The 22014-nt window shown below is 42.9% G+C and overlaps 1 protein-coding gene across 2 annotated transcripts in view; it reads right to left on the reverse strand.

The window, feature by feature from the left end:
* The window catches only part of TICRR (TOPBP1 interacting checkpoint and replication regulator), an 88358-nt gene that overhangs the window by 17381 nt on the left and 48963 nt on the right, over positions 1–22014 (reverse strand). For both annotated transcript variants that reach the window (XM_068275197.1, XM_068275196.1), the window contains exons 16-21: positions 19184–19274; positions 12205–12266; positions 9772–9922; positions 9514–9640; positions 307–2998; positions 103–222 (exon numbers count right to left, since the gene is read on the reverse strand). In XM_068275197.1, the coding sequence (XP_068131298.1) occupies positions 103–222; positions 307–2998; positions 9514–9640; positions 9772–9922; positions 12205–12266; positions 19184–19274 (3243 nt within the window). The remainder of the gene's footprint in view (positions 1–102; positions 223–306; positions 2999–9513; positions 9641–9771; positions 9923–12204; positions 12267–19183; positions 19275–22014) is intronic.

Raw genomic sequence — 22014 nt, forward strand, 5'->3', positions numbered from 1 at the left:
GCACATCAATTCCACTCATTTGTTTTTGGACTATAGTTATGCTTTAAAGTTCAGTATTTTAGCTTCAGACCTTATTTAATATACAGATTCCCAACTTCTCACCTTGCATCTTTCGTTTAGATGATGGAGTTTTTCCTTTAAACAGCATTGGTGATTGTGTAAGGGAGAACAGGCCACTTGCGGATAATGAAGCTTTTGCTACCTTTGCTGGCGGGGTGATCACTGGGAAAAAAAATAACTAGTTAGATTTGTAATGCTGAAAAGTGAGAAAAAATACACTGCATAAAGTATAGTTCTGTTAATTACCTGCAGCACTGAATACTTCTTCTTCACAAGAACTTTTCTGTGAAGAACTCGGGTCTGAGGAGAGGCTTTGGCTTGAAGAAACAACAGAGTCTTCCGCATCTTCACCACCACCACTCAATGCACAAGATCGCTTACTGCTGGGTTTGGAATCCTTAGTTGGAGATAAGAAGTCAAAGCATCGTTTTTTAGATTTAAATGTCATTTTCCCAATGCTACCTTTTCCTTTCCAATCTATGACTGGAGAATGATCCAGAAGTTTGGAAACTCCATCAAACAAGAAGTCAGTCAAAGGAGATGCCTTATTTACATCCTGTTCTTGGCCTCCCTCTGTGGGCTGCAAACTAACTGTATAGTCCTGAGGTTTATCTCCTTTTAGCATGTTAGCAGTTTTGACAGCAGATGCTTTCTTTCTCCTTGGCCAGTTATTAATATCACTGCCATTTTTATCTTTGTATTTTGGTGATGGAGTCCAAGGGCTTGGAGCATCTGCTTGTGTTGGAGAAGCAGTATTAGAAGTACACCTTTTTGGTGTGTAAGATTGACAGATAAAGGTTTGCAAACTGCTTTTTCCAGGCGTACTATGTGATGATCTTAGGCAAGGGGAGACACAGCCAGACTCCAGTTTCATCACATGTTTATTGCACCATGTCTCACAAAAAGTGCCTTCCTCTCCTGGTCTAGAGTGTGACACCTTTGGAGATTCTTCAATTCTAGTCCCATTTCCCATATCAGCAGTAGAGTTTGAGTCTGTCCTCTTAAAACGAAGCTTTGGCAAGCCTGACTCTTTCATCTCAAGTTGAACTTCATACATTGGGGGAGGGGGTGACTTCTTCTGACTTTTTGGAGTGGAGAACTTAGCAGGAATCTGCGGTGTACCGAGTCGTGCAGCAGCTTCTCGTTGCCTCCTGTCAACAGTATTCCGTAGACCATAGGGTGATGTGCACAGCAGATTTCCCATACCCTTTGGTGTACTTGGCAAAGAGCGCAATGATCCAGAGTCAGATGATTTCCTTTTAATCAACAATTTCATTTTAAGGTCAGATGTTGCTTCTTGAACAACAGTGGCTTCTGTTATATCAATACTTTCATCTTCTTGTGAAGTAGTTGCACAAGATTCAGAACCACCTGAGCTTTCAAAAGATGACACATCCAACCTTTCACACAGAACAATAAGATCACCTTTAGGGGAGATTGCTGAAGTGTGCTTAAGACTTGTGGATGAAACCTTATTAAATTCCAAACTTTTTGTAAAAACAGCTGAAGAGTGTGCAGAAGGCGAGGGACATCTGTCAGACATATTTTCATCAGTTTTTAAAACATTGATGGGACACCTAGAATCCTCTGAAATTGAAGTCAATTCATTATTGCCAGCCTTGAAGTCTTTCAACTCTGATTTTGAAGGAGTTGTGAGCGCTGGAAGGCACACGGGAATGGCAGACATATCTGCAGCTGATGCTATAAAAGGTAAGGTGGTCTTTGATGAAGTATTTGCAATTTCACACTTTCTAGGAGAGTTCTTCCATTCCACATTCTTCTTTGGTGTTTGCAGCAAAAGTGAAGCTGTCTTTTGAGGTGTTCGAAGCTGATACCTTGTGATGAAAGAAGGGGATGTTTTTGGTGATGTGGACCTCTCTGCATTTGCACGCTTTCCAGGTGAGCAGACAGACTTTTTAGGAGTACACATAGTAACAAAGGGAGATGCCACAGGGTTCTTCCACTCCACACATTTCTTAGGTGTGGGCGTGTCTGATGCAGTCTTTTGTGGTGTTTGAAGTGTATACCTTGTAGTGAAGGACGAGGAAGTGTTTGGAGATGAAATATCCTCTGCAGCTGTATTTTGTCTAGAAGAGCAGACTAACTTTTTAGGTGTACATTCAGCATCCAACTGTAACACAACAGAGCTCTTCCTCGCCACACATTTCTTTGGTGTGGGAGTTTGTGGCAAAGACTTCTGTGGCGTTTGACAAGGATACCTTGTAGTTAAAGAGGAGGAGGTGTGAGGTGACAGACTATCTGCTGTAGCCATATTTTTCCTAGAAGAGCAGTCTGCCTTTTTAGGAGTACATTCAGGAGTCAAATGAAACACAGCAGAGCTATTCCTATCCATGAACTTATTTGGTGTTGGTGTCCGTGGAGCTGACAGTATACACTTCTGTGGTGTTCGAAGTTGATGACTTGGTGACATATCACATTCTGCACTGAAACTTTGCAATCTAGGAGATTTTCTAGGAGAGCAAAAAGCGCCAACTCTCTGCTTTGCTGGAGTAGTAGCATACAAAAGAGTCTTTGGTGTGCCCTGTACATTTTTAAAGACTTCCACTTCTGGCCTTTCAACTCGATCCTTTTGAGGTGTGACCTGTTGTGCTAGTGAATTCAAAGGAAGCATGCACCACTTATTTGGAGAGTCACTTTTACTTGGCGTCAACTTGGCTAATCGCTCACTTCTTCTTTCAGGAGAAATAAAAGTAGATTTTTCTACTGCTTTAGGTGGTGAAAAGTATTTTCCCAAACTTTTAGCAACACTTTTCTTTTCCAGAGGACTTTTGGAAGGGGTTTTCAGCCTTTTGGGAGAAAGAACTGGTGTGCGAGGGGTACAGGGAGACTTTCGCAACATCTTTTCTAGCAATTCTTCTCTGCTTGACACAGAATCCTGTGGAGTTTTTCTTGGAGTCTTCTCAGATTTCTTCGACGTCTATAAAAGAAACAGGAATTTAAGTATGTTATGAAATATATAACCTGAACTGCTCTGTTGGTGTAAACACAATATTTCAAAAATATTAAAGCCCTGAACAGACTGAGGGAAGTTAGATATGTATCCATGATCAGACACTCATTATGGAGCTGCAAAGGGAGGCATATATGAGCAATCCTGTCAAATTGAGGAGAGAGAGAGGGGAGTTGGAAGGGCTTCACTCATGGCTGAAGCATATAAAGGAGGAAGGGGGGGGCAACATGCTTTACAGTACATTTAAGTTTCATTCTAGCACCTACTGGAAACAGCTGTGCAGTGTGTGGACAGGCAATAGATCCCGCTTTAATCAGATTCAAATCAGAGGGGGATCTATCAACTGGTCAATGTGGCCATACATCAAGTGATGTATAGCCACCTTCAGAATAATTTTCAAATCTCCAACTAGTTCTCCTGGCCCAAGTTGCATACAAAAATATCTGTTATGCTGCCCACTAATGATCCAATCTTTTTCATCCAATCCTACCATTTCTATGTAATATAAGGCAACTGTCTAAGTTATCCATTCAGTATATTTACTCGATTTACCCTTCTACTACATGGATTTGGCAAAATTGGATGAAAAAGAGTGGATCATTATTGGCCACCTTAAGGGTGGCAAGGATAAAAAAAAAAAACATTTTAGATGTAGATGTTCTGAGTGCAATTGCTTAACCTCCTAGGCGGTAATCCGAGTCAGGCTTGGGATGGAAATCCGCAGCTCAGAGCGTTAATCCTGTGTCGGAGTGAGTTATTTGCAGGGGTTGTTGCAGATCTGTGGTATTTTTTTTTCAGGGTAGCTTGAAAAAGAACTAATTAAGAGCATAGAGTAATATATTGTTGTAGCATGTCCTGTCTGTAAGAACCAAGCATGTTCTGTCTGGAAACAAAGGTGAGCCATGTAAATATATTACAAATATTAAACACTGCGCCGGATTAATGGAGACAATACAAAAGATCTTCTTTGTTATAAACACCTATTGATTCTTGATGCAGATATCGCTACTGTCCATGGCAGCTGGAGGGGTTTTACCCCTGTAGAAAGTGCAGGGGATGCAATGAGGCTACCCCAGGGCGTTACCTCTTTTAGTAATAGTCAGAATTTCAAGCTGAAAGGGTTTACAACCTGTTGCACCACACATTATTTACGTGGTTTGGTGAAATTGTGGACTACAGTACATAGGGAGGACGGGGAGACAATTTAAAAACCGGCTGTCAGAACATGTGGGTAATATTATAAGAGGTTATGAAGGGCACAGTGTGTCCGCTCATTTTAAAGAAAAACATGGATGTAATCCAAAGGAACTGAGATTCTGTGTTCTAGATAAAATGAAATACTTGTGGAGAGGTGCCAATAAGGTGAGACGTATGGCACAAAAAGAGATGGAATGGATGTATAAAATGGACAGTCTGGATCCCAAAGGATTAAATATTGAAATTGACATTGTTTTATTAGTGATGACTAATTTTAGAGTTGGAATTTAGAAGTTTATAATTTAATTTATCATTTTATTGTAGTCTATATGGATAAACTGATGAGTTATGTGTATATTTTAGGTAAAACCATTGTAATGGTCAGGCTTTCCCCCTGGGCTGCAATTAGTATAATAACCACAAGATAGGGTAAGAGAGCACAGCTCTCTGATATGGGTGGAACGCAGCATGTGAGCTGCGGAAATAGCCCATGAAATGCAGGAAGGAAGTAATGCGAAGGGAATCCCGGGACTATGTACGTCCCCACGCTCCTGATGAGAACTGACGTCCGAAACGCGTAGGGCGGGGACGTGTGTGCCAAGGAGGAATCATGGATGTGAGCCGGGAGCAGAGCGAGGGTGATCGGTGTCCCTACAGAGTGCTAATCCGGAGAAGCGCATGGGGGAGAGCAGGGCTGTGGAGTCGGAGCAATTGTGGGTGTCTGAAGTCGGAGTCGAGAAAAAAATGCACCGACTCCCGACTCCTAATGAATTTGTAACTGTAATTAAAATAGAAAATATGATAAAATGTTCTATTTCTCAGATAATAGTCATTAAAAATGTATATATACAGTATATATACAGTATATATACAGTAATAGCTGTGCTCAGTCCACAAAAATGAAATAAACCAATCAAAATTAGTTACTTGTGCTGCTTCAATAAAGCAGTCCCCGTATTTATAAAGTCAGATATACATAGCTGATTGTGACTGTACCGTATATATGATGTGTACACAGGAATCTCATATATACTAAATAACGTCTATGCTGTAAGAATAAAGCCTGATGTGTAGCCGTGTCACTAATAGAGATGGTCAATGAGATGGAAATAATTCTGCGTTGATGCTGGTTTATGCAAATGTATGCACTCTCTTTGCTCATGAAATCAAATAATTTGATAGGCTGTTAAAATGTGGTTTGGTGACTACAAATTAAAGGGTACCTGAGACGGATGAAAAGAAAAAAAAGTGTTATACATACCTGGGTCTTCTTCCAGCCCCCTTCAGGCTAATCAGTCCCTCGCTGTCCACCTCCACCAACTGGATCTTCTGCCAAGAGTCCTGGTAATTCAGCCAGTCAGCACAGTCTGGCTACGTGCCGCTTCCACAGCCAGGAGCATTCTGCACCTGCGCGATAGTGCTGTGCAGGTGTAGTACGCTCCCGGCGGCGGAGTGTGTGCATGCGCACTACACTAGACTGGCTCAAGTACCTGGACTCATAGCAGAAGATCCAGGTGGCGGAGGACGACAGCGAGGGACTGGTTAGCCTGAAGGGGGTTGGAGGAAGCCCCAGATATGTATAAAACTTTAATTTCATCTGTCTCAGGTTTACTTTGTTACACAGTAGTACTATACTCTACATATGCACTCCCCACAGAGCTGAAGGGAATCCACTGAGAATTTTGTGCACATTGAACACAGAGGTGTTGTCTATCACCCATAAACCTGGTTCAGATTGTGCATGAAGAATGTGTAATAGAGGAAGAATCTCCTCATTCCCCTGCAGAGTACCTGCACATCATTCTTACTTGTACCCACGGTTACATTGCCTAGGGCCTTATAGATGTTCTTTGTTCCGGTTTGTACCTTTTACAAGTACTCTTACCAAGGACTAGTTTTAGTCTAAAGGGAATAAATATAGTAGTCTACATATCCTTCTCACTTCAGTTGTCTTGTAAAATTCCTAAGCGTTAGCAGTTAAGAAACGAATTTCACGTTACATACTGTTAATCAAAAAAATAGTAATATGCAAATTAGAGGAGTCGGTGGAATCCTAAACTGAGGAGTCGGTGGATTTTTGGACCGACTCCACAGCCCTGGGGGAGAGCCCGACCAAAAACTCTATGCTGGAAACTACCGCCGCCTTTGTGAGTGTACTGGATGTTTTTAAAAAGTTTTTTTTAATACATTGTGTTACGCTATGGGAGCTGTTTATGCTGGTTTTTGAGGATATCCGCAAAGTTGGTGAATGGAGGAATATAGTATTAAGCTGTGTGAAGCTGATTCCTCTGTAATGGGGGTGGATATGATGGTGCAGATACCTCTGTAGTGGTGGTCCAGAGGGTTTGAGAAGCTCGTGAGCTAGGAGGGGGGCAGAAACCCCTCACTGCCTATACTGACTCCTGTGATTAAGAGTCAGTACGTCCGGTGAGTGCATTTACTACCTGTTTGTGCACATGCTGGTGTGAAGTTGAAGAAGTCAAAGGCATACTATTAAAGACTGGATAAATCATTTGCATATAGCGATTTGCACAAAAGTGACTGAGATAGCGCTGCTGTTTTTGTTCTGTGAGTCATGTAAACAGATTACTGTGATACCAGGAAACATGTAAACCTCTTTGAATCTACAGGGTGGACCATTTATATGGATACACCTTAATAAAATGGGAATGGTTGGTGATCTTAACTTCCCGTTTGTGGCACAGTAGTATATGTGAGGGGGAAACTTTTCAAGATAAGTGGTGACTATGGTGGCCATTTTGAAGTCAGCCATTTTGAATACAACTTGTTTTTTCAATAGGAAGAGGGTCATGTGACTTTATTCATTCATGAGTTATTTGCAAGTTTCTCTTCGTTTACAGCCATTGACATGTCGCCGAAATTAACACGTGAGGAGCGGATAGAAATTGTGTTGATGTCAGGTGAACGCAGTAACCGGGTCATTGCAGCAGATTTCAATGCAAGACACCCTACGAGACCACCCATCTCCCATGTTACAGTTAGCAAACTGCTAAGTTTCGCAAAAAAGACCTTGTAGATTTTAAGAAAATCCATTTTAAAAATGCAAAGGTAAATGGTTTTTAAACTGTCATTTTTATGAGTTTAAAAACATTTTTCTTTGCATTTTTAAAATCTATTTTTGTAAGTTGTACCCACTAGTCTTATTAACCTACGTAGCAATTTTGGTAGCAATAGCATGTATGGGGACTTTGCTATTCAACGCCATAGCCAGCACAAAATTATGCGTAATTACAAATGAGTATACAAAGTCAATTGAATTACGAATATGTAATTACGTATATGCGCAATTGCAAAAATGTACGCGTAATTGTAATTACCAGATTACAATCATCACTACTGGAGAGTGGCATTAGTCAAACATCCCTTCAGCAGATATTAGCTACTCACAAATGGCACCCTTACAAATTCCAGCTACTGCAGCATCTCAAAGAGGATGACCCAGATCGGCGCACTAAATTTGCAGAATGGGCAAAACAAAAACAGGGCCCTCAGTTTACGCAGAAGATCCTATCATAAGGAAATTTGTATGTGAATGGTGAAGTGAACAAACAAAACCACCGCTATTGGTCTGATACTAACCCACATTGGATAGATCCCTCCAAGACTGTTGGAACAAAAAAAATTATGGTATGGTGTGGTATATGGGGTACAAAAGTAGTGGGGCCATTCTTCATTAATGGAAACCTCAAGGCCACTGGATATGCAAAATTACTACATGATGATGCGTTTCCCTCTTTATGCACTGAAGCTGGCACGTTCCCTGAGTTTTTCCAGCAAGATGGAGCACCACCACATTATGGGTGTCAGGTCCGAGCATTCCTAGATGAACAGTTTTCTGGAAAGTGGATTGGTCATCGTGGGCCAGTTGAATGGCCCCTCAAGGTCTCCCGATCTGACTCCCTTAGACTTATCTTTGGGGTCATCTGAAGGCAATTGTCTATGCTGTGAAGATACAAGGTGTGCAGCACCTGAAACTACGGATACTTGAAGCCTGCGCTAGCATTTCTCCTGCGGTGTTGCTATCAGTGTGTGAAGAGTGGGAGAAGAGAGTTGCATTGACAATCCAACACAATGGGCAGCATATTGAACACATTTTATAAGTGCTCAGAAACTTGTAAATAACTCATGAAAGAATAAAGTTACGTTAAAACCAAGCACACTATTTTTTTTTCTTGTGAAATTCCCAATAGGTTTGATGTGTCACATAACCCCCTTCCTATTGAAAAAACAAAAGTTGGATTCAAAATGGCCGCCATGGTCACCACCCATCTTGAAAAAAGTTTCCCCCCCCCCTCACATATACTAATGTGCCACAAACAGGAAGTTAATATCCCCAACCATTCCCATTTTATTAATGTGTATGGCCCACCCTGTACAATGGTAATCTGCTCTGTGCACATCTGTGTTCTGAGTTTCTCAAATAGGCAGCAATGTCTGAGCACAGAACTGACTCTGCCCACATCCTTCTTGGGCTTCCCATGAGGAAGCACAGGGAAGATGTGGGCATGGTTGGGTAATATCTGTGCTGAAGAAAATACTCCTGCTCTCCTGTAAGCTCTACGCTTTGTGCAAAGATCTTTAAATCATGGTAGATCCAAAGGGAATTTCTCTGTGACAGCAGCATCAAAATTTTAGGAGTAATGGCATAGTCCTATATTCCCTTTTACAAACATAGAAACATTCAGAAGGGGCTTTAAGATCTGGCTAAGTGAGCTGGATGGACTGAGATAGTGAGTCCCAGGTGCCAGATTTACAAGTTTCTATTGGCTATACCCCATATGATAAAACTGCTCCCAATCACTGGGTGCCAAAAAGAAGCATATACCAAAAAGAAGCATAAACCAAACTACTGCTTTTGTGCCAGATTGCAGGTAAGCACAGTCACCACCCGCACACCATCAATATGCTTGCAGTAGGTGCTTGGCCATGGTGTTTGGCAGGCATTTGGACACACCTCAGTCTTGTACATACAGAACTAGCCATTACAGGACATAGGCTTAATGAACAGGATTACTTGTAAGTATATCTTGACAGAGAGCCATTTTCACGGAAATTTGTCCTGCACTAGCACAAGACAAGAATATATGTACTTTATAGTAAGCTAGTGGTAAAGCTGCCAACTGTTCAGTTTCCTCCCTTTGTAAAAAGGTACAGTCTTTCAAAACCAGGTTCTACTGAACTCTACCAGGGCACCATTTTACCGGGACTTGCGGATTTCCCACTCAAATACGTTGTCAACTTTAACTGTTAGAATAAATAAACACCTCTTGTGTAACAGGCTCTGGTTCATTCAGCAGCTTTCTTCTTGCTTTTCGTTTTGGTGGACTAGTCAGTCCCAGGACCTCCCCAAAGAGTAAACGTTTAGGAGTCTTTGCCTCATTTCTTGGTGCACTACCTACAAAAACACATATGCCGAAATATTGCTAAATGCATTCACCGTTAATTTTAAAACAATCTAGCATGTACGTATATAATTCCCTATGGGGTTGCAGAAAGTCAAGGTAACAAATCGCACGAGAGACCTACCTTTCTGATCTGCAGCGAGAACCAGCTGGCTGGCTGAATGTACTCTCTCCAGATTACGAGACTTTGGCTGCGATGCATAGAATGAGGAAGAATACCTCCTTGTAAGAGCCAGCTGTTTAATGCGAGGACTCCTCCGAACATCTAGTTCTGAAAGGAGCATGGAAAATAGGTCACAGCTCTCAAGGATTTAAGCCATTTTCAAGCATGAAGACATGAATATTAAAACTTCCACATACAACCTTACTTAGGGAACACAGCCTACCTGCGGAATGTCTCATTTATACTCTATCACTTGTCGCCTGCACCTGCCAGCTAAATGCCCATAGCGGCTGGTATTTATGTAAGGCCACAGCCGTTTGGAGCCCTCAAGAAAATTTACTGAAGGTTGCAGAGGAAGATGATTTCACAAGGGGCATACGAGCTAGCATCAGTGAAGAAAGAAGAACATACTGAATGCAGGTGAAAGTACAGAAAGCTCAGGTCAACTACAAATTTTAGGGGATAGTACTATCAAGGCTTCCCCATCCTCGTGTCCCATGGCGGTCTCGCTGCAGCCCACAGAACTCACAGCTGTCAATTTGTCAGGCTGTGCAACATTTACCTTTTCTGGCTCCAGCGGGGGGCGCTGTTGCAGCTCTCTGCTCGTAAATAGGCAAAAATTGCCGGTCTGCGCAGGAGACTTGCACCTGCGCAGTAGAGCGGACCGACAGGGATCGGCTATTTCCGCCCATTTCCGAGCGGAGAGCCACAACAGCACCCCCGCTGGAGCCGGGAAGGTACATATTTACATCCCCGCTGTTCGGAGGGGCACAGCGAGACCGCTGTGTGACACAGGAGGATGGGGGAAGCCTCGATCGGTTTCAGAGGCTTCCCCCCTACCGAGGTGAGTACCCCCCAGGGGATTGTTTTTAGCTACAGATTCTCTTTAATACTAGGGAATGGTTATAAAATTTCTCATTCTTTTTATTTATATCAAGCCCCAGTATTCCCTGGACCCATCAGACGTAGAGAACTTCGGTTTAAAATGATGGTATCTTGTTTTTTTTTTTTAAAATAGCTAGATTAAGTCAACCTTTTGGGATCACACTGACTAGTAGTTATTGACTTGTTTTTTGGAATACCTAGCCCAAGTAAATCCAGAACTGGAAGGATACCAGATCTGAAAACATAATGAGAAACAGGAGGAGTAGGCATGGCTGGGGAGCTGTCCTGATGGCCACCGCTCATCCCGTTCTTTCTGCCCCCCTCCTTTCTTACCTAACCCCTTCCCAGCAGCCTCTTCCGGGTCGCTGGAGTTGGGCTTCACTGCGCTGGCCTAGCTGCACACGTCCTACAGTGCACAACCACTCAGCACATGACATCACGATTATGTCATGCGCAAAGCGCTCCCAGCCGCATGCTGTAGGACGCCTGCAGTTGGCCCAGAAGAGGCTGGCTTAGGTAAGAAAGGAGGGGGCAGAAAGGAGAACGGGAGGAGCGATGGATATCAGGACAGCTCCCCAGCCATGCCTACTTCCCCCTTTTCTCCTTTTGCTATCGGCTCTGGTATCGAAGTAACAATAGTAATTTTATATAATTTCCCTGGGTGTAGCTTCGGTGCAGACATTTGCGTCATGCAGTTTTCTCTGAACGTAACCTCAGATTATGGACTTCATTATCACATGCTCCATTTCTCAAGTTCACTTCAGGGTCACGTAAAGTTATACAAATCTGTGATTCATCCGAGTGTGGTAATGTAAATATTTACGCGACAACAATAAGTCTAATACAATTTTATTGGATTACTTATGATAGCCCCACTGGATATCCTTACACGAGCACTACAAACATAGTCTATAGGGATCAGGACTCAACGAGTAGGGTGACATTTTTGGGCATGAGCAGATAGGGAGACATCTCTCGGTTGCAGCCGAGCGACATGTACAGACTCTAAAGAGGGGTGGTGGGTGGGGCGGGCGGAGACAGCACGGCGCACTATGGAGCAGCTTCTGACAGGCAGAGTGAGGTGGAAAAACGTGCGCTTGCTTATTGTTGTCAATTAAAGATTTGGGGCTTGATTCACTAAGACAAATAGCATGCCTTACCCGAGTTAACACTCCTTATCTGAAATAACGCCTTATCAAAGTTAACACACCTTATCAGAGTAGCATAGCGAGCGCTACAAACTTATGCCTGCTAATTGGCAATGACGAGAGCTCCACTCGTCCTGCCCTGAGCCCCTGCGGGTTCGCAGCGCTCGCTATAAGGCTGATAAGGCATGTTATCTCTGATATGGAGTGTTAACTTGGATAAGGCGTGTTATCTAGCTAGATTTTCAGCTGAGATCGTGCCAAATGATCATCTCAACCAAGTCCCAGCTAGCATGTAAGTAAATCAGGCAATATAGAAACCATGCACATTTAAATTTAAAAATGATAACTAGTAACTACCTTTTATGTCCTTTTCTGGAGATTCTTCGACAATGCTAACGTCACAAAGAGAGTCACTGCGCCTAAACAAGCAAATGTTAATCATCAATGATTACCCTTTACACTGGTTTATTAATAAACAGTTTTTTTTCATCTTTTTGGATACTTTATAACTCCTAGTAAGGACCTTTGCTTTGTTTATAGCTTCTCAGGCAAGTCCAAGTCAGAGATATAGAATACTGTATTTTTCGGACCGTAAGATGCACTTCCACCTATAAAGAAGGGAAAACCGGTGGTGTTTCTTAAAGTGAACCTCCAGACTAAAAATCAACTCAGCAGCACTGAAAAGGCCTGGTGTTTCTTTAACAGTTTCACAGCATCAGAACTTTGTTTATCTTATACAAGCTTCATTTTTAGCTGCACAGAAGAAAACTGCCTGGGCATTTTTCCCCTGATGCTGTGCAAAGCATGATGGGATTTCTGATGTTGTTCTTGTTCTGCTGTTTTGGTGCAATTTTTTTTTTTACATTTTGAATGTGACATTTGAAGCCTAGTGCGTGCAGCTGGGAGGGGTTATCAGGACAAAGGACAGTTGGAACTGTGTCTTATGCTCCCTGTCACCTCCTTTCAACCAAAAAGATGGCTGCCCCCATGACAAAGATGGCAGCCCCCATGAATCACAAACATTTGCCTGTTCTTTTAAAACAGGGTGGGTAAATAAATTATATTACCTATCTATTCTAATTAACATAACTAATGTAACTTAATGACAGTATGTTTGTTTAGGCTGAAGTTCCCCTTTAAGGTTCGCATGTTCTGCCACAGATTTGCCTCCCCTAAATCCCTGGAAGTCTTGTGCTCCCCTGATTCCCCTTCCCTTTGAATTCCAATGTCCCCATGCTGGCCATGTAGTGCCTTTTACAGCAGCAATGTCCCCATTTGAGGCTCTCCTCCTCTCGATATACAGCGTGCTGCAGCCTGCGGGTTGTGTTCTGTACTGTAGCTTTAAGGGCCCCTTGCTTGATGACTTCATCAAGGGAGCACCCTAAGCGAGAGTACAGAAGAACACCCACTAGTGTATAGCGAGCAGAGCCGCCACTCATAGGACAGAGCGTGCGTTACACTGATAATCACAGGCTGCAGAATGTTAGGTACGCACAATTTCCTTTCAGATTGGTGAGTAATCTGACAGGAAGCTGCATTGTGTTAAAGTGGACCTGACCTCTAAATATCAAATTAAACCATTTCAAACCTTGTTTAAAACTGTAGGCAAAAACATTAGTATATACGGCAACCAAAATTTCAATAAACTCTATAATATAACATACATGAATTCCCCCCTCCCCTCTATGACGTTCATTGCCGCGGCACTGAAGTTGTTACATTTGGGCTGTTTACAGCCTGTTCTCCCCTCCCTCCTCTGTGAGCTCTCTGCTTCCCCGGAGCTGATTACACACTGATACACTCAGCGTGGATAGGAATGTCAGTCTCCGCCCCCCTTCCTCCGGGAGACTGAAGACGCTGGAGAGAGGTGGATGACAGGAAATGCTGCTGACTGCTGCTATAGGAGAGAGAGGTGCAGTGTTTGTGTGTGGATGCAGTGTGTATATGTATGTGTGCATGTATGTATGTGATATAGAGCATGTGTGTATTTATGTATGATGTGTATGTATGTGTACAGGGCATATGTGTATGTGTACAGGGCGTGTGTATGTGTACAGGGCGTGTGTATGTGTACAGAGCATGTGTGTATGTATGTACATAGAGCGTGTGTGTATGTATGTATGTGTACAGAGCATGTATGTATGCATGTGTACAGAGCATGTGTGTGCATGTATGTACATAGAGCATGTGTGTGCATGTATGTACATAGAGCGTGTGTGCATGTATGTACATAGAGCGTGTGTGCATGTATGTACATAGAGCGTGTGTGCATGTATGTACATAGAGCGTGTGTGCATGTATGTACATAGAGCGTGTGTGCATGTATGTACATAGAGCGTGTGTGCATGTATGTACATAGAGCGTGTGTGCATGTATGTACATAGAGCGTGTGTGCATGTATGTATGTGTACAGAGCATGTGCAGTGGAGGAAATAATTATTTGACCCCTCACTGATTTTGTAAGTTTGTCCAATGACAAAGAAATGAAGTCTCAGAACAGTATCATTTCAATGGTAGGTTTATTTTAACAGTGGCAGATAGCACATCAAAAGGAAAATCGAAAAAATAACCTTAAATAAAACATAGCAACTGATTTGCATTACATTGAGTGAAATACGTTTTTGAACCCCTACCAACCATTAAGAGTTCTGGCTCCCACAGAGTGGTTAGACACTTCTACTCAATTAGTCACCCTCATTAAGGACACCTGTCTTAACTAGTCACCTGTATAAAAGACACCTGTCCACAGAATCAATCAATCAAGCAGACTCCAAACTCTCCAACATGGGAAAGACCAAAGAGCTGTCAAAGGATGTCAGAGACGAAATTGTAGACCTGCACAAGGCTGGAATGGGCTACACAACCATTAGCAAGAAGCTGGGAGAGAAAGTGACAACTGTTGGTGCGATTGTTCGAAAATGGAAGGAGCACAAAATGACCATCAATCGACCTCGCTCTGGGGCTCCACGCAATATCTCACCTCGTGGGGTGTCAATGGTTCTGAGAAAGGTGAAAAAGCATCCTAGAACTACACGGGAGGAGTTAGTGAATGACCTCAAATTAGCAGGGACCACAGTCACCAAGAAAACCATTGGAAACACATTACACCGCAATGGATTAAAATCCTGCAGGGCTCGCAAGGTCCCCCTGCTCAAGAAGGCACATGTGCAGGCCCGTCTGAAGTTTGCCAATGAACACCTGAATGATTCTGTGAGTGACTGGGAGAAGGTGCTGTGGTCTGATGAGACCAAAATAGAGCTCTTTGGCATTAACTCAACTCGCTGTGTTTGGAGGAAGAAAAATGCTGCCCATGACCCCCAAAACACTGTCCCCACCGTCAAGCATGGGGGTGGAAACATTTTGCTTTGGGGGTGTTTTTCTGCTAAGGGCAAAGGACAACTTAATCGCATTAACGGTAAAATGGACGGAGCCATGTATCGTGAAATCCCGAACGACAACCTCCTTCCCTCTGCCAGGAACCTGAAAATGGGTCGTGGATGGGTGTTCCAGCACGACAATGACCCAAAACATACAGCAAAGGCAACAAAGGAGTGGCTCAAGAAGAAGCACATTAAGGTCATGGAGTGGCCTAGTCAGTCTCCGGACCTTAATCCAATAGAAAACCTATGGAGGGAGCTCAAGCTCAGAGTTGCACAGAGACAGCTTCGAAACCTTAGGGATTATGGCCTAGTGCACACCAAAAACCGCTAGCAGATCCGCAAAATGCTAGCAGATTTTGAAACGCTTTTTCTTATTTTTCTGTAGCGTTTCAGCTAGCGTTTTGCGGTTTTGTGTAGCGGTTTTGGTGTAGTAGATTTCATGTATTGTTACAGTAAAGCTGTTACTGAACAGCTACTGTAACAAAAAACGCCTGGCAAACCGCTCTGAAGTGCCGTTTTTCAGAGCGGTTTGCGGTTTTCCTATACTTAACATTGAGGCAGAAACGCATCCGCAATCCAAAATCTGCAGCAGCCCGGGAGTATGCGTTTCTGCAAAACGCCTCCCGCTCTGGTGTGCACCAGCCCATTGAAATACATTACCCTAGCGGATCCGCACCCGCAAGCAGATCGCAAACTGCAGCGGAAACGCTCCGGTGTGCACTAAGCCTTAGAGATGATCTGCAAAGAGGAGTGGACCAACATTCCTCCTAAAATGTGTGCAAACTTGGTCATCAATTACAAGAAACGTTTGACCTCTGTGCTTGCAAACAAGGGTTTTTCCACTAAGTATTAAGTCTTTTATTGTTAGAGGGTTCAAAAACTTATTTCACTCAATGAAATGCAAATCAGTTGCTATCTTTTATTTAAGGTTATATTTTCGATTTTCCTTTTGATGTGCTATCTGCCACTGTTAAAATAAACCTACCATTGAAATTATACTGTTCTGAGACTTTTCGTTTCTTTGTCATTGGACAAACTTACAAAATCAGTGAGGGGTCAAATAATTATTTCCTCCACTGTATGTAGGTATGTGTACAGAGCATGTGTGAATGTATGTACATAGAGTGTGTGTGTGTACATAGAACATACATGTATGTATGTATGTATGCATGCATGCATGCATGCATGCATGCATGCATGTGTACAGAGCATGTGTGTATGTATGTACATAGAGCATGCGTGTGTATGTATGTGTACAGGGTGTGTGTGTGTGTGTGTGTACGCGTACAGAGCATGTGTGTATACTTGTGTACAGAGGTGAGTGAATCTGCTCCCGCTGCGGAGGGGGGGGGGGGGGTATTTGTTGGAGGACATCCACACTGGCTCCTGCTCTCCTGGGGGGGGGGGGGGGGGGGGGGTGACACAGAACAGCACACGGGACTGGCTGCTGTTCTGGTCAAATCTGCCAATACGATTGAACGTCTTTGCTGGTCAAATCTGCCGACACGATTGAACGTCTTTGCTGGTCAAATCTGCCGACATGTTTGAATGTCTTTGCTGGTCAAATCTGCCGACACGATTGAATGTCTTTGCTAATCAAATCTGCCGACACGATTGAACATATTTGCTGGTCAAATCTGCCGACACGATTGAACATATTTGCTGGTCAAATCTGCCGACACGATTTAACATATTTGCTGGTCAAATCTGCCGACACGATTGAACGTCTTTGCTGGTCAAATCTGTCGACATGATTGAACGTCTTTGCTGGTCAAATCTGTCGACATGATAACAGGTTTTCCTAAGATTTTGTACTGAAATCTGGTCGGGAATTGGCCTGTGGTGTATGGCCAGGTAACAGATCTCAATGGACAATGAAACCTAGAACTGCCAAGGGCAGAATACAGTGTAAAAATCACACTGGTAGCAGAGCACACACAAAAGCAGAGTATAACGCTGACAGAGGATAGATAATATAGAGCAGAAAAATGACAGGCTGGAAAACACAGCAGACATTACATACACAGGCACAGCCAGATGACATCACTGTAACTGTACACGATCACAGGCTAATTTGCATGTGAATGGAGAAAGGAGCTGCTTGAGAAAGGAGGGGCTGGAGGAAGTAGAAATCAACTGGATGGCCCTGTAAACTTGCCAACCAACATACGGCCACGCACACTGCACTAGAAAGCAGTAACAGAAATAAGGACATCTGACAGGTATATTACAGCAAACATACATTTTTATTAATTAAAGCAGTATTAAGCAACACATCAGACATTTTTACAGTGTCAAATTTTAAGGACAGTTCCACTTTAACATGTCCTAATTCTTAACGTGATAGATAGTGCTCCACAGTATGAACACAGCATTCAATTCACGTCTCATATGGTATTACACTCACCCAGTCCAATTGACCACTGAGAGATTGGTCAAATATCGCTCATATCGTTCTCCTGCACAGTCTGTGCCCCGATCTCCTCTTCACCTTTATGGCAAAGGAGATTATTATCCTTGGGAGGTAAAGGAAACTCTTAGCTCTTTTCCTCCAATTCCATCAACAAGTTTTGTAAGCCAAGAATTAAGAGGTAGCTTGCTTTGTTATTTTGGTATCTGGGGCTGCCCCTCAGTAGTTACTCCACCGCAACCGCTCAATCCTGCTTGCCCCAGCCGGTGGCAAGACAGGAGAGTGACGTGCACCCAAGCTGGATGTTTCGGGCTGGATTCGGCTGGCTCCAACTCTGACAGTGCAGATGGCCATCAGGGCACAGACGGTGCAGGACAACTATATGAGTGATATTTGACCAATCTCAGTGGTCAATTGGACTGGGTGAGTGTAATATCATATGAGACGTGAATTGAATTCTGTGTTCATACTGTGGAGCGCTATCACTAAGAATTTGGTCAAGGTGAAGCTAAAACCTACATAGAGCACATACACGCCGAGGGACTGACTTTTTGCAAATAGACATTGGACTTAAACTTTTAGACCAATAGGTCAATTTTAATTACCGTACTTTTCGCCGTATAAGACACACTTTTTCTCCCCAAAAAATGGGGAGAAAAAGTCCCTGCGTCTTATACGGCAAAGGCAGGTAATCCCCGACTTACGAACGCCCGCCGATACGAAACGCGACCCGCCGGCACATCGGGAATTCCCTGCCTGTGTGTGTACACTGTGCCTGCTGACATGTGCCGCTGCCCTCTCCCCATAGCTGCTCTAAGTGTCCAGCCGCATGTCCCCCGCTAGCGTATAGGATGCCCGATCCCCTGTGTTCCTCATCTTCCTCCCCCTGGCGATTGCTGGCCCCCCGGGTGTTAATCTGTAGCGGGCTTACCTCTCCGCTAGTGTATAAGATGCCCGATCCCCCTGTGTTCCTCATCTTCCTCCTCCTGGCGATTGCTGCCCCCCCCCCCCCGGGTGTTAATCTGTAGCGGGCTTCCCTTTCCGCCATGCCCGTTAGGATTGGAGACCTGCCTCACAGCCGCGCATCTTGCTCTAGTGATCGTCATGTGGGGACACCATTTGGGGGCGAACATGTACAAGACGCTCCTGGAATATAGGTGGACCAGGTTTAGGTTTTATTTTATTTCCCTGGTTTTTGCCCTCTAAACCTGGGTGCGTCTTATATTCCGGAGCGTCTTATACGGCGCGAAATACGGTAATTGATAATCCAACTGTAGAGCTTATAAGAAATTTGAACATGTCCTAATTGCAACCCATCGTTAATGGGACTGATTTTCCATTTAAAATTTCCAAAACTGATCCAGTTATCGATTGGACATGTTGGAAATAATTGATATGATCCCATTAATTGGGATGGATGTTGCATGGTGTGTGCCCAGCATAAAGAATTTCTTGAACAGTACCTTAAAATGTAAACTATGTTAGAGATCTGAAAGCTGCAAATCTAAATTTTAAATAATTCAACAAGGCTAAGATGGTATCTTACCGGCCTTTAATTTGCCTGTATAGTAGCCGGTTAGAGATCTGTTTGTGCACAGGAGTCTCTGTCACCTTCTTGGTTAACAGCTTCTGATGATCTAATGAAAAGACAATGTATGAAATATTTTAACACTCAATATATTTCTGAAAAGACATTTGCATACAACTTCTCTATAGTAATGGAGCATATTTGAAGTAAAAAACAAGCAAATTTAAAATAATGTCTGCATCTCAAAAATCAGCAAAACTAACCACACAACTCAGCTAAACATAGTGACCTAATCTTCCTTTGCCATCCTTTCTGTAACATTTACACAGCTCTACTCCATGAGTTAACCACTTAAGGACTGCAGTCATAAAACCCCTTAAGGACCAGAGCCTTTTTTTTCCCATTCAGACCACTGCAGCTTTAACAGTTTATTGCTCGGTCATACAAACCTACCACCTAAATGAATTTTACCTCCTTTTCTTGTCACTAATAAAGCTTTCTTTTGGTGCTATTTGATTGCTGCTGTGATTTTTACTTTTTATTATATTCATCAAAAAAAGACATGAATTGTCGAAAAAATGATTTTTTTACTTTGTGCTGACATTTTTCAAATAAAGTAAAATTTCTGTATACTTGCAGCACGAAAAATGTGGACAAACATGTTTTTGATTAAAAAAAAAAAAAACCATTCAGCCTATATTTATTGGTTTGGGTAAAAGTTATAGCGTTTACCAACTATGGTGCCAAAAGTGAATTTTCCCATTTTGAAGCATCTCTGACTTTTCTGACCACCTGTCATGTTTCATGAGGTGCTAAAATTCCAGGATGTTATAAATACCCCCAAATGACCCCATTTTGGAAAGAAGACATCCCAAAGTATTCACTGAGAGGCATGGTGAGTTCATAGTAGATTTTATTTTTTGTCACAAGTTAGCGGAAAATGACACTTTGTGACAAAAAAAAAAAAAAAAAAAAAGACAAAAAAAAAAAAGGTTTCCATTTCTTCTAACTTGCGACAAAAAAAAAAAAAAATTAAATCTGCCACGGACTCACTATGCTCCTCTCTGAATACCTTGAAGTGTCTATTTTCCAAAATGGGGTGATTTGTGGGGTGTGTTTACTGTCCTGGCATTTTGGGGGGTGCTAAATTGTAAGCACCCTGTAAAGCCTAAAGGTGCTCATTGGACTTTGGGCCACTTAGCGCACCTAGGCTGCAAAAAAGTGCCACGCATGTGGCATTGCCGTACTCAGGAGAAGTAGTATAATGTGTTTTGGGGTGTATTTTTTACACATACCCATGCTGAGTGGGAGAAATATCTCTGTAAATGACTTTTTTTTTTTTTACACACACAATTGTCCATTTAGAGATATTTTTGCGACATTTGGTTTCAAGACTACTCCTCGCGGTTTAGGGCCCCTAAAATGCCAGGGCAGTATAGGAACCCCACAAATGACCCCATTTTAGAATGAAGACACCCCAAGGTATTCCGTTAGGAGTATGGTGAGTTCATAGAAGATTTTATTTTTTGTCACAAGTAAGCGGAAATTGATTTTATTTGTTTTTTTTTCCACAAAGTGTCATTTTCCGCTAACTTGTGACAAAAAATAAAATCTATGAACTCACCATACTCCTAACGGAATACCTTGGGGTGTCTTCTTTCTAAAATGGGGTCATTTGTGGGGTTCCTATACTGCCCTGGCATTTTAGGGGCCCTAAACCGTGAGGAGTAGTCTTGAAACCAAATGTCGCAAAATGACCTGTGAAATCCTAAAGGTACTCATCGGACTTTGGGCCCCTTAGCTCAGTTAGGGTGCAAAAAAGTGCCACACATGTGGTACCGCTGTACTCAGGAGAAGTAGTATAATGTGTTTCGGGGTGTATTTGTACACATACCCATGCTGGGTGGGAGAAATATCTCTGTAAATGACAATTTTTTGATTTTTTTTTTTTACACACAATTGTCCATTTACAGAGATATTTCTCCCACCCAGCATGGGTATGTGTAAAAATACACCCCAAAACACATTATACTACTTCTCCTGAGTACGGCGATACCACGTGTGACACTTTTTTGCAGCCTAGGTGCGCTAAGGGGCCCAACGTCCAGGTCATTTTGAGGCATTTGTTTTCTAGACTACTCCTCACGGTTTAGGGCCCCTAAAATGCCAGGGCAGTATAGGAACGCCACAAGTGACCCCATTTTAGAAAGCATACACCCCAAGGTATTCCGTTAGGTGTACGGTGAGTTCATAAAAGATCGTATTTTTTGTCACAAGTTAGTGAAAAATGAAACTTTGTGAAAAAAAACAATAAAAATCAATTTCCGCTAACTTTTGACAAAAAATAAAATCTTCTATGAACGCTTCATACACCTAACAGAATACCTTGGGGTGTCTTTTCTAAAAAGGGGTCACTTGTGGAGTTCCTATACTGCCGTGGCATTTTACGGGCCCAAAACCGTGAGTAGTCTGCAAACCAAATGTCTCAAAATGACTCTTCAGGGGTATAAGCATCTGCAAATTTTGATGGCAGGTGGTCTATGAGGGGGCGAATTTTGTGGAACCGGTCATAAGCAGGGTGGCCTCTTACATGACAGGTTGTATTGGGCCTGATCTGATGGATAGGAGTGCTAGGGGGGTGACAGGAGGTGATTGATGGGTGTCTCAGGGGGTGGTTAGAGGGGAAAATATATGCAATCAGTGCACTGGGGAGGTGATCGGAAGGGGGTCTGAGGGGGATCTGAGGGTTTGGCCGAGTGATCAGGAGCCCACACGGAGCAAATTAGGGCCTGATTCGATGGGTAGGTGTGCTAGGGGGTGACAGGTGGTGACAGAAGGTGATTGATGGG

This window comes from Hyperolius riggenbachi, chromosome 3, assembly GCF_040937935.1.
Source record: "Hyperolius riggenbachi isolate aHypRig1 chromosome 3, aHypRig1.pri, whole genome shotgun sequence".
Taxonomy (NCBI): Eukaryota; Metazoa; Chordata; class Amphibia; order Anura; family Hyperoliidae; genus Hyperolius; species Hyperolius riggenbachi.